The 13,463-nt window shown below is 34.6% G+C and overlaps 1 protein-coding gene across 5 annotated transcripts in view; it reads right to left on the minus strand.

Annotated features, from left to right (window-relative positions):
* The window catches only part of LOC116163660, a 49,982-nt gene that overhangs the window by 16,668 nt on the left and 19,851 nt on the right, over positions 1-13,463 (minus strand). For 2 of the 5 annotated variants that reach the window (XM_031477709.1, XM_031477711.1), the window contains exon 2: positions 3,035-3,205. The exons of 1 other annotated variant lie outside the window; for it this stretch is intronic. In XM_031477709.1, the coding sequence (XP_031333569.1) occupies positions 3,035-3,205 (171 nt within the window). Of the gene's footprint in view, positions 1-3,034; positions 3,206-3,266; positions 3,453-11,017; positions 11,106-13,463 lie in introns of those variants that run through there. 2 more of the 5 variants (XM_031477708.1, XM_031477707.1) reach the window with 2 other exon arrangements.

A 13,463-nucleotide genomic window follows, 5' to 3' on the forward strand; every position in this document is an offset into this window, starting at 1 on the left:
ATATACTATTTTTTATACGTACGTCAAATGTGACATTTCGCTGATCATATTCAAGCAGCGAAGTATCGTTTCGTTGCTAGGGGTAGAGAAGCGGAAAACAGGCAGAGAAATTTTACTTCTCTGCCTCCTTTCCACTTCTCTGCCTCTTTTGATTTCTATGTCTGTGTTGACTGCAACTTTTTTCGAAAAGTAAGCAACATGACGAAAAATGTTAAATACAAAAAAGATGTACCTTGATAATCTGTACAAAAAAGTGTACCCATTTTTTGCGTCGGATTCAAAATAAATATAGTAAGAAAATCGGCAGTTTTATTAAAATTTGACATATTTGACCACCACTCCCAACCTTAAGCCACGGGATCTCGCTGGCAGACATAACTTTTTCTACTTCATTATGTATCAGCATACTTTACACAAAAAAACAGCCATGTAGCGATAAGTCACTTTTTTTCCGTAGCCCGCTCTCCGTCTAAAACGTCACTATGTGAATTTATACGCGTAACAGAAACACTATTTGAACATTATAAATAAGTAATAAACAATTTAGTGAATGCACGGTGATAGACCATTGTAATTAATTAAATGATTATGATTACCAAGTTTTTTTTTTGTTTTCTCCTTAGACAAGAAAGTTTTTTCCTTTCAACGATCTAAGATTAAAGTCGAACAACAATAAAATTAATTATTTTAAACAAGTAGGTGCTAAAATTTAAATCAAATTATTATCAGTAGTATTGATTTCCGGTCAAGAAATGCAGTTGGATGTTTTTTGAATTTTCAAGAATGGAACTTGGATTCATAATTTTCATGGATCTCGGAATATTTCCACACACTCGTTTAGGTTGCTATGTCCTGTATGTTACATGTAACGGAAGCTTGTTAAATTTTGCAAGTTTTGTGGATTTCAAAATTATATTCGGGTAGAAATGCGTATCGATGATTCAGATTTCTGTGAAGTTGTAATGTTCATTAAAATTAACAAACCTTTTTTTTTTCGATGTAATTAAGTTTCAAATATCGTGAAATATAAGATGAGTTATTGGTTTTGGACTTCCTATTTTGGGCGAGTTAACGATTAGTACGTGATTTAAAAAAGGTCACCGGTTAAAAGACGCAATAGATTCTAAGAAAAATATGTAATAAAACAGCGAGGCTAAAAAATTATGAGTTTGTTTATTTCCGGAAACTTGATGGGAGCGTTAATTACGGGCGTTGGTTTACTCGCGATATAAAAACCAAAATGATCAGAAATTTAGGAGCTTTTTGCGTAGATATTCACGCGGAGCGTGGTACCGCCGCGGAAAACGCGGCCACCACTTATAAAGTTTTTTCGTAGATATTCGCACGAGCGAGTGTCATCGCGGAAACGGGCCATTTAAGTAAAAAGGCCCAAACCAAATAAAATTTGTTGCGCGTATTAATTTAAAATCGTATTTTTTAACCAAGAACAAGTTGGTCGTTCTGGAATAGTGATTTGTTCGGAAAGTATTAATCATTGAGTAACTGCAGTTTAGTTTAACGTGCGATTGAAATACTTCCGTTCAGAAATTATACCTAAAGTACGAAAAAAGCGCTAAGAAATTGTTGTTCAATTGGGATTACGCGATTAGATTTAATAGGCGAAGATTGAGAATAATCTAAATCATGCTCCACTACAATACCCACCATCTAAAAAGGGGAAGAATACTACTGTCTAAATTGTAAGTTATTTTTATGAAAAGTTATTTACCTAGAAATTTATTCATATAAAATTTTTATTTTGTCATTTTATAATTGTTTTTGCCGAATGGTTTTATATAAATAGGATAAATATAAGTTAGAAGTTAGAAGAATATTCATTGCTGTAGGTATTTAATTAAGTGTTATATTAAGTAAATTTAAATATTATTCAGATTCAGGATAGATGTAAGTAACTGAGTAATTAAGATTTAATATAAAAAAGGAAATCAATTGTGAATGCAGTGGAATTTGGATTTATTTTATTTTTTTCAATATAATCGGTTTATTTATGTAGATTTATTTTTTATCAATCAGAAACGTGAGACGGTAATAGTAGGGCTATTACATACAGCTGCGGAAAAATAAATTATAAAAGAAACCGAGGAATAAGCGCAAACTTTTGGACTTTTTGGCGTGGAGCTTCCATGTGAAACGTTTTGAAGCCTCTGTGTATTGTTCGGGAAAAAATGCTTGTTTTGTGACCATTGTCTCCAACCTTTCACTCCTACATTTGTGACTTATCGTTGTTACATTCTAAATAGTACCTAAAGCTCACAAAATTACGACTGCAGGATCAGGAAAAACATTGACCCTTAAAAGCTCTTAAAAAAGCCAGAGTAGTTCAACTTCTAAAATCGAACGAAGTTATGGCATATCAACGTTTGCAGTCAAATTTCTACATGTAAACTTTTGTAATTTTAGATAAATTCCGTTTATTATGCTGAAAACCACCAACAGAACTGGAAAGTTAAACCGTGCGCCCAACATTCATTACAAAACATTCCATGCTTTAATCTAAATGTAAAGATATATGATAATCAGGCGAAAATTTCAATTGTATTTACAGAGAAAAACAATTCTTAATTGGTATTTATAGTTGATATGTCATTGATTATTCTATAATATCATTCAGACAAAAATCTGCAATAAGGTTGGAAATTAGACAAATAATATTTAATCGTCAATATTGTAGCAAGATTTCCCTATGTTCATATGTAGCTGTAATTGCAATTAGCATGAAGTACTGCCTTTAAATTAATTAAATGTCATACTGGTCATATCTGATTTTTACTCCGTTGAACTAATGAACTTGAACAAATTTTAAATTCTGTATATAGTGTATGAATTACAAGGCAACCATTGCGGTTCTGTTTGTGTGGATATTCAAGCAGCCGTAGATTTTTTTAACGATTTCTATCTGATAACCTTAATATCAACTGAATATTGTGTTGATTAAATAGCGACATATATACCCTATGCAGTGAAAGTGGTTTTATTCAAGACTAGTTGAGAAATAAAATGAATATCTACCTACCCGAAACGCAGTTTTTCTCAAACTGTAAAAAGAATCTGGTAAGTAATCCCCTTCTTCCCCATATGAAGGCTAAAGCGGCTATAGGTAGCAAAATTTGAATCGTGCTGCTCCACACTTGTACGCTATTACTGTTTTTGCTGTTAAAATCTGAGTCTTCCAATTGGCGGCTGTCTGAAATAAGAGAATGTGATAAATTGCAATCCGAAAAAGTCACTATATAAGCGCTTAATACCCTCGTCAATGTTTTTAGGCAATCCATAACTTCTTGAAAAAACTGTACTAAGTGCACGTCCTTCGTCAAATGACATTAACAAGCAATTCATAATCGAAGCTAACAAATTGATATGCATTTCAACAATATTAGTGTTGTTTATACAATCGCCACCAACATAAATGAGCCTAAGCTCATGCAATTAACGTGTTACCTGGATTGTTGGTTTATGGTGTGAAATGAATAAAACGTTGTTATAAATTAAATTCACTGCAGCGTTTACTGTTAATCATATTAGGGAGTACGTGTTTGGTAATAAACCATTCTCAATACTTGTTTACGTACTTCAATCTAGTAAATGCGCGCATTATGATGTGAACTTTCCCAGGTTTTTACGTTTGCCTCTCTTCATTATTTTTTATCACGTTTTCTGTCAAGGATTTGCAATTTTATTAATATTTAAATCGCTGCCATGACACGTAATTTTTAAGGTGTAGTCTAAAACCGAATTATAATTTTATTAGCGAAATAGCACACTCACAATTCACATAGACTAAGTACAACCGTATTTAGCACCTAAACATACATTCAGGGTATATTTATGCTCTTGCTTATGTTATACCGTTGAGTGAAACTATTCAATAGTTATACTTAAAATCAATGGGACCCAGCCTATCAAAAGGCCCGTAACTTGAATTGTGGAGTAGACGCTGGCAAGCCGCTTTAGAGCAAGACTGTCTCTTCATAAAGAAAAGAAAGAAGAAAGTTAGCGGCAAAGAAAAATAAAATAATACCTAAACCAAAGGAACCTCTTTTTAAAAGAATACATACCGTGAGCAGCATAAGGTTCTATCAGGGGTTCTCTTGTATCTTTATATTTGCCTTCATTTAATTCATTTTATATTGGGTAATGGCATAATGCTTTAATCAATGCCATAATCAGTGATTAAAAAATTCTCTTAGATATGTAAACCATGAGAGAAAGTCAAATCCTCTGAATAAATTAGTACCGCGTGGAATACGCACACCAGCTTCTAGTATATTTGTGAAAATACAAATAAATGCACAGATTACAAACGTGGTTGGAAGCGGTTCTTTCCGAAAAGTAAGTCAGTTTATATTTTTATAATCATCAAATATTAATGAAGTATTTTGTTTTCCTTTGAATATTCCGATTTCCATGGGCGGCGATCAAAATCAATGGACTTCGCTCACCACTTGCGACTGGGAACCTTTAGGTGATGTGATTTTCATCTTAAAAAATTAAAGTGTGTGAAGTTAGCAAAAACCATACAATAATAAATAGGCACAAATTATTAAACAAAAAATGAATAATCGCGTTGACGTCATGCATTGACGTGTAAGCCCTGAATAAGAGAATATAGATTTACGATGGATGCTTAGGCTGCATCAAGAACGCACAATTGCTTGAAGCACGGCCTTGGAAGTTTTAGGAGGAGGGGGAGTGCTTCATTGTGATCAATCACACCTGGGAGTGTGATTGCCTGCCTAAGAATAACTATAAATGAAAAAAATGTTCTTTTATGTTCAAATTTGAAGTGCTTTTCTCCGCAATACATTTTTTTGATTATTCATCTATACTTTATGGGGCGATTTCAAGTAAACTCATAGATAACACCCACGAAAAGGATTTTTAAAAAATGCCAATATTTTGTATAGTAGGCTAAACAAAAACTACAGAATTTAGGCACTAATTACATCAATTATTGCGATTGATATTTAATTTACAAGAATAAACTTAATGTGTAGACTGACTATTATCTATTTCCTTACTTGATATACTGTGTTTTCAGCCATATTGATATTGTTATATTGTTACAAGGGTGATCAAATAAGAGCTTCGGAAAGTTTTTTTGAAATAAAACGCCTTAACATCAATTTAATAACCAAAAATTGTATTTAATACGTAAGTTCGGTTCATGACATTTAATATTTAAAAATAATTTGTTTTAAATGTTGACCGTGACTGACTCTTAAATGGTTCATTCTATGGGTCCAATTTTCAAGCACTCTTTCGAACATTTCGGCCGAAATCATTAATTGCACGTGTTATGTTCGTTTTTAATGCAGGAATAGTTTGTGGTTTATGGGCATAAACAAGTTATTTCAGATAACCCCATAAAAAGTAATCTAACAGCGTTAGATCACATGATCTTGGTGTAATTATGATTTATGAAAGACATAACGCTTGAGCACGACTGCGAATTCACGTACACTTTCAGCTACAGCAGCAAGATTAACAGCATTTCGCCTTCTTCCCACTCTGGTCGGGTGATGAACATCCAATTATGAAAAAGTGGTTCGAAATTTATTGATTGTTCCACGAATGGTGCGTTCAGTTGGACGATTCTGAACACCATCAAATGGTCGAAGAGCACGAAAAACATTTCTCACTGAACACTGATTTTGGAAATAAATTTCCACGATTTGTAAACATTGTTCTGATGTAAGTCTATTCATGGTGAAATGTACTAACTAATAATGAACAAAAAACAGATATGCACATGACAGCTATCTTGATTGAAGTATTTTAAAATCCCTATTGGAAAAAGTAGCTCATATTTGATAACCCGTTATATTTCTAAATTGCTGTTCGGTTACCGCTAACTTAGATGAAATATACAGAATCTAGTGCTGATTTGTTACTAGCTTCAGACGGGTTTAATCTCGGGTTTAATACTGTGTAATATTTTTTACTCCCACAGACACCAAAAGCCCTGCCAAAAGCCCTTTTGACGTTGGCCAAGAAAAATAAATTCCCAAACAATAATTGTAACCTGGAACGCTTGTGGCGTCTGTCTGTGTCTATCATGGGATCTCCGAAACCATAGCAGATCTTCAATTTACCAAAGTTCGTTATTGTTATCCTTTTCGTGTTAATAGTCTTGGACATGCAGACACATAGACAGATAAGTCGAACAGACTGACAGAAAATATATCATAAGGAGGTTTTCACAAATTTTTCAAAAGCGGCTAGGATAAATTGGAAATTAATGTGGGTAGCATTAAATTTTAAGGAATTCTTCACGGATTAAAATTAGTTAAAATTTATCGCGTCTAACGTTTTAAGCAATCACCGTGGCTGGACGTTTACGTCAATTTAAATGCAGGCGAAAAATGAATTTGAAATGCACTTTTCAAATTGATGGTGAACAGTGTGTTTGGTAAATTAATGGAAAACATAAGAAAATATAGGGATGTATGTCTAGTGCCGAAATGGGAAGATCAGTATGGAGCGCGTGCATTAATGGCAAAACCAAATTTCCACAGTTGCACCTTATTATTCGATAACGATATGGTCATTATTGAAATGCATCGATTAGTGGTGTTCCTTACAAGCCGATATATGTAAGCTTTGCGATTTTGGGGATATCCAAAACGATCCTCAACAATTTCCGGCTTACGTTTACGCGCTGCCTAAATTCAAAAATCACTCTAAACAGTTTTTTTCACTACTAGCGTCTGATGACATGATTATTAACCTTTTTTCCACTTGTAAAGTAGGCTTTTTCGGCATTTGTTCAAAGTGGTTAATAATTTTTTATTATTAACTAGTAGTCAATAATGAGAACTGTCACGCTGTCACTTTTAGAAAACACAACCCGAAATTTCGCCCAATGAACGTTTAGACAAGTTCTCTAAAACGAATAATTGCCACCATTCGCAATTTCCAGAGAAATTACATACCTAAAATTATCACATTTTGAAAAAATTCGAACGAAATTACTCTTTGAAAAATCTCAATGACAGAACAAAATACGGCCTGTTTGACTTGTACTTCCACGTACTTGATTGACATGTTACATTAAGAAACAAAATTCTGTCCAACCGTTCACTTTCTTATCAATATAATATGTTAATTTAGAGGACTTCAAGTGCTAGTAGTGAAAAAAATAGTATATATACCACGGTAGAGAAGTCTATTATTGCCTTCGCACCTTACACCCCTCGGCGCAAGCGCCTCGAGATGTAATCTTGGTGCTCAGGCAATAATACTGTACTTCTCTACCTTGATATATAATGTACTATTTTTCACTACTAGCGTCTGATGACATGATTATTAACCTTTTTTCCACTTGTAAAGTAGGCTTTCTCGGCATTTGTTCAAAGTGGTTAATGATTTTTTATTATTAACTAGTAGTCAATAATGAGAACTGTCACGCTGTCACTTTTAGAAAACACAACCCGAAATTTCGCTCAATGAACGTTTAGACAAGTTCTCTAAAACGAATAATTGCCACCATTCGCAATTTCCAGAGAAATTACATACCTAAAATTATCACATTTTGAAAAAATTCGAACGAAATTACTCTTTGAAAATATCCCAATGATGAAAATACGGCCTGTTTGACTTGTACTTCTACGTACTTGATTGACATGTTAAATTAAGAAACAAACAATTCTGTCCAACCGTTCACTTTCTTATCAAATTAATATGTTAATTTAGAGGATTTCAAGTGCTAGTAGTGAAAAAAACAGTATATATACTTCGCACCTTACACCCCTCGGCGCAAGCGCCTCGAGATGTAATCTTGGTGCTCAGGCAATAATACTGTACTTCTCTACCTTGATATATAATGTACTATTACACGGATTCATTCGGTGAGTGTGATTTAAGGTCGATTCGCATTTTACAGAATGTTAACGTCATGTCACGGACTGGCAACGTCACGTCAAAATATCGAGGGGTCGCGTGACCCCTACTTTAACGCCGCTGGGTTACGTGACGAATAAGCGCCCCTCGGTACGATCATGCAATTAATAACAAGTTAAAAAGTAATCGTAAACGATTTACATAAAGCGCATTTCCACTTGCATTCATTTCCCATTTGTAAGATGCAACTTCTGTTAAAACCGTAAAAATCCGGCCACAAATATGAAAGATAGCGTTGCACATGGGCAATCCATTGTTGACGTGCTACTTCAATTTCAGTTTATGAGAAGAATTTCATTTCAATGCTTCTCTAAATAAGAAAGTTGGAACTGCGCATGCGCAAACCTAAATTTTAAAACTAATTTACTATAACTAACTAATAAACTAAGATTTTCCTTTGTTCCAAGCGCCTAAGTATCAAATTTCACTTAAATAGTTCCATATATAAAAAAGTTGGCACGGCGCATGCGCAAAATAAAATTTTGAAACTGGCGCTAGATTTTCCTTTATTCCAAGTGCCTATGTATCAAATTTCGTTTAAATTCTTCCATAAATAAAAAAGTTGGCACTGCGCATGCGCAAAACAAAATTTTGAAATTGGCGTTTGATTTTCCTTTATCCCAAGTGCCTATGTATCAAATTTCGTTTAAATTCTTCCATAAATAAAAAAGTTGGCAATGCGCATGCGCAAAACCAAATTTTGAAATTGGCGTTTGATTTTCCTTTATCCCAAGTGCCTATGTATCAAATTTCGTTTAAATCCTTCCATAAATAAAAAAGTTGGCACTGCGCATGCGCAAAACCAAATTTTGAAATTGGCGTTTGATTTTCCTTTATCCCAAGTGCCTATGTATCAAATTTCGTTTAAATTCTTCCATAAATAAAAAAGTTTGCACTGCGCATGCGCAAAACCAAATTTTGAAATTGGCGTTTGATTTTCCTTTATTCCAAGTGCCTATGTATCAAATTTCATTCAAATACTTTTATAAGTAAAAATGTTTGCAATTCGGTTTATATATGGTCGAGATGCGAAAAGGGCACTGTGAATTTTGAATCGATTCGATCCAACTTTTGGCATTGCGTATTATATGGCTAAATCTATGCCCATATTGAATTTCATGTCAGTTCATAACTAACGGAGATGTAAAAGCGATCGAACATTTCTAAACAAAGTTATCGTTCACACGGACAGATAGATGGACAGACAGACAAAGGAACAGACGGAAAGACCAACCGGCAGGCGACAGATAGCAATGCAAAATTATAAACGATCTCTAGGATCGTTAATAAACGGCAAAAGGGTAAAATTATGGAACATGTAAAAAACGGTTTTTTGTTTTTTTTACAATAACTTTTTTTGTAAGCGGTACAGAAAAAATTCCTTCCTTGGTACAAGACTCGACACCATAACGAACCAAATAGCGAAAAAAGTAGAACAATAGCTCTTAAGATAAAAAACTAGTAGCGTCGCAAAGTTAGCGGACGGACGGACGGACGGACGGACAAAGTGGCCACAATAGCGCATTTTTTTTTTATTTTTGTGGAAATGCGCTAAAAATGGCTAGAGGACACTTCAATTAAACGTTTTCAACAAAAAAATTGAGCGAGAAGCCCTAAATTTTCCACAATCTTAATTAAAAATTCACTTCATTTTCGAAATGTGTCAGATTGGAAAACCTTTCCAACGATGTGCACTTCACACTTGCCCTACGCTGCCTCTAAAAATTGCGGAGCCCCTTTTTTTTATTTTTGCAAAAGGTTTTTTGCACATAACTTTTCACGTAGTGATCTGATATTGATCTATCTCGCCCAGTCTTATACATTTTGGCCTGTAGAAGCCAAATTTTAAAAAATCCTATAACATCATTAAAATGAAACAAAACAATAAACTACAAAAGGGTTGAAAGTCTACTAATGTTATTACTGTTGGTTAATCTGCTCAACAGGAACGCACAGGTATCATTGTTAAATCTAAAGGACAAGTCACCACTATAACCAAGTACAACACAAACTTAGAAAATCTTCATTTTCCTAGCAAGGTATGGTGCACTACCTAAAAAACTTGATACTGATTTCTGTAAGCGCTAAATCGCAAAAACAAACGAAATAGCTGACAGGACGATCAAACATTATTAGTGGTAAAATACCTTTAAAATTAAACGTTCAATATTAATTATTATTCTTCCAGATACCCTTTTACACTTTTTTCGAATTTCCCTTGTATTTGTATTGTATTGTCGCTAGAAAAATACTCTACTTCTCGTTGTCCTCGTAATATTTTAGATCCCAGCATCCTGACTTATTGGCCTCGTTACGGTGCGGTTGGCAACAACAATGGAAAAGCTCAACAATTTCATTAATTTTATTAAGAAATTAAAAAATAAACTAGAACTCGTTCCTTTAAGAATCCCAAAATGCGTTTAATGTTTCCCACACTCCCCCGGTTTTATCATATCGCATTTCCATCGCAAATTAACACTGTTGTTCCAATGTAGCTAACGCGGTCTGTAAAATTACGGATTTTCCGTCTGCTAATTGAATGTTCATCTGACCCCCCTAAGAATACCTTATTACGTAGTATAGACTTCATTTTAACTACAAACAATAAACAATTCATGTTAATTAAATGGGGATTTCAAATTCTAGAAAATAATATAAAGATTACCGTGTTCAGACAAGGTAAATAATCAGCAAAGCAGCTTCCAGCGTCTTGAACTTGTTTTCAATTAAAGAGTCATTAAAATTGAGTAATGGGTTAATACCGTCTTAAAACTTACTTGCATAGGAAAACACTTCTTCCGCGCATTTCTAGACTTTACTTCGCAAATAATTTCATTTATTTCTGTATCCCTCATTTCTAGCATTCTTCGCTACACCAATGTTGACAAATTCAACGTAAAAGTTTGCAAGAGTTAACCGAGAAAGTTTTGTTGGAGCAATTATTCAATAATTGAAATTAATAAGTACCAACCACCGCATTGGTTATGGTTTTATAAACACTTATATCAATGGAGTGAACGCAGAAGTCTCACGGGAACAAACTTGTTATGAACTTACAAATTAAGATCTTCAATATAGGAAAAAAATGAGTACAAACCATGTTTTTGCCTCCTTTTATCAAATAAACCCATCACGAACACTAATAAACCGTAACTCAAAATAACGTCTACTGGTACGACGTTAAACTATTTAGCTACTTTAGATAATATTTTTTAACCAGTATCTGATAATAACGTTTTTATGGCGATATTACCTTATCTCCGTATATGATAGTGCATTCCTTCGTGTTTTATCTTGCCGCAATTTGTATATATAGGCACGGTGAATTCGTTTAAGAGAATAGACCATATAGGCCAGCCATATTAGACAATTTTTTTGCCAAACATTGCAAAAAATACTGTAAAGTTGCATTTTTAATATGTTGTTAGGGACTACCTAGACGGTATAAATCTAGATTGGAACCTTCAGAAACATGAGCCAGCCGATGTACAGGGTAAAAATCGAGAGAATTTTGGACTTTTTTCAGTTTTTCGCAAAAAAATAAGTAAAGGAGTGTTCTAAAGAGGAAATGTGTTATTATCACTTTTAAAGTAGAGAAAATTACCTAGAAAATTACTTATGTGCGGGATCTGTAACCCAATTAGTTCCAGAGATACAGCTCTGTAAATATTGACAAGTTTTTTTAAAAAGTGGAAATTTTTACTTTTGTTATATTTTATACCATAAAAATATTGCCATAAATACTCATACATACTACGAGGGCTATCGAGAAAGTAGCAGACGTTTTCAAATAAAAAATTAAGGAAGTGTAAGAAACAACTTTTATTATATACACTTGGAAGCTACACTCTTAGGCTATTTTTCAACATAATCACCATTCATGTTGAGGCACTTATCATAGCGTGGTACAAGTGTTTTGATTTCAACTTTGTATCCATACTCCGCCTGAGACTTTAACCACTGGTTATCGCCGGCTTGGAGTTCGGCATCACTGTCCATGTGCTGTGTTGCGAGCGAGATCTTCGTCGCTGGGAAGAGGTGGAAGTGGCTTGGCGCTAGAGCCGAGCTGTATGGAGGGTGATCCTTTCTCCCATCCAAAATCATCCAAGAGCTGTCCAGTACGGTTGAATGTGTACGGGCGGGCGTTGTCGTTGAACAACAGAACTTCCACCTCTTCCCAGCGATGAAGACCTGGCTCGCAACGCAGCGCTACGCTATGATAAGTGCCTTAATTTCAATGGCGCTTGTGTTGATAAATAGCCCAAAAGTGTAGCTCCCACATATATATAATAAGAGATATGCTTTACCAAGTTTAAAATTTTTTATTTCAAAACGTCTGCTACTTTCTGGACAACCCTCGTACATACGTATGTATGTATCATACAGAAGACTATTTATAAAATGACCTCTCGGCAGCGGTCTGAATTCTTCCATCGAGAGGTCATGCACAGAACCAAGAGCTCTGTCTGCAGATGCAAAAAGGTTGCTCGGCTTCGTGTTCTTGCATGAAGGCTAGTATGAGATGCTCTTCAATGTGCAAACACTGCGAAGGCATCAATTGCACGAACATACCAAGAGCGAAGGAGTTGGATGAAGAGGAGATCTACGCAGATGTGGAGTCACCTCTCTTCAACCTAAAGATAGCCAACAAGGAAGTTCAAGTACAAGCGGTGACTCTTCGCCTCCTCCAAATATTGCCCGAAAATGATTGTTACAGTTTAACATTACCTCGATTTTAAGTTGTTATAATGAAGAAAAAAAATTCTGATGTAATTATTTTATTTTCCCTTTTTTCGGAAAACTTGTCAATATTCACAGAGCGGTATCTCTGGAACAAATTGGGTTACAGATCTCGCACATAGCTCGTCTTTTAGGTAATTTTCTCTGCTTCAAAAGTGGTAATAACACATTTCCTCTTCAGATCAATCCTTTACTTCTTTTTTTGCGAAAAACTGAAAAAAATTCCAAACTTTCTCGAATTTCACCCTGTATATCGGCTGGCTCACGTTTTTGAGGGTTGCAAATCTAGATTTACACTGTCTAGGTTGTTCCTAACAACATATTAAAAATGCAAGTTTACAGTATTTTTTGCAATGTTTAGTGTTTAAAATGACTGGCCTAACACCTTATTAATTAGTAGTACAACGCTCGTAGGTACTAGCAATTTTCATAGGTACCACTAACTACTACCAAACATTGTTAATTGTTAAACATTGTTACTACGGTATACTAATTTTAGTTGGGATGACCAGATGAATTAGGTATATGTAATTAGTCACGTCATTAACGGGAAAAACACGAAATGGCGAGGCAAAAAACCTGGCAACGCTATTAAATTTTTTTTAATTAAAAAATTCGATTTCTTGAATTACAAGACTTCCTTAAATTTCGTTTGTTTCTCGAAACATAGGAGGGGTAGGACTATACCATATTATAGCAAACCCACCTGGTTGGCCTATCAGTGGCAGCCGCATTAAGCAACGCCTCGTACCCAGTATGATCGATCTCCTCAAAAAACCAAACCTCATCTGAAAGCTCATCAG

The sequence above is a fragment of the Photinus pyralis genome, unplaced genomic scaffold (genome assembly GCF_008802855.1).
Source record: "Photinus pyralis isolate 1611_PpyrPB1 unplaced genomic scaffold, Ppyr1.3 Ppyr1.4_LG2, whole genome shotgun sequence".
Lineage (NCBI taxonomy): Eukaryota > Metazoa > Arthropoda > Insecta > Coleoptera > Lampyridae > Photinus > Photinus pyralis.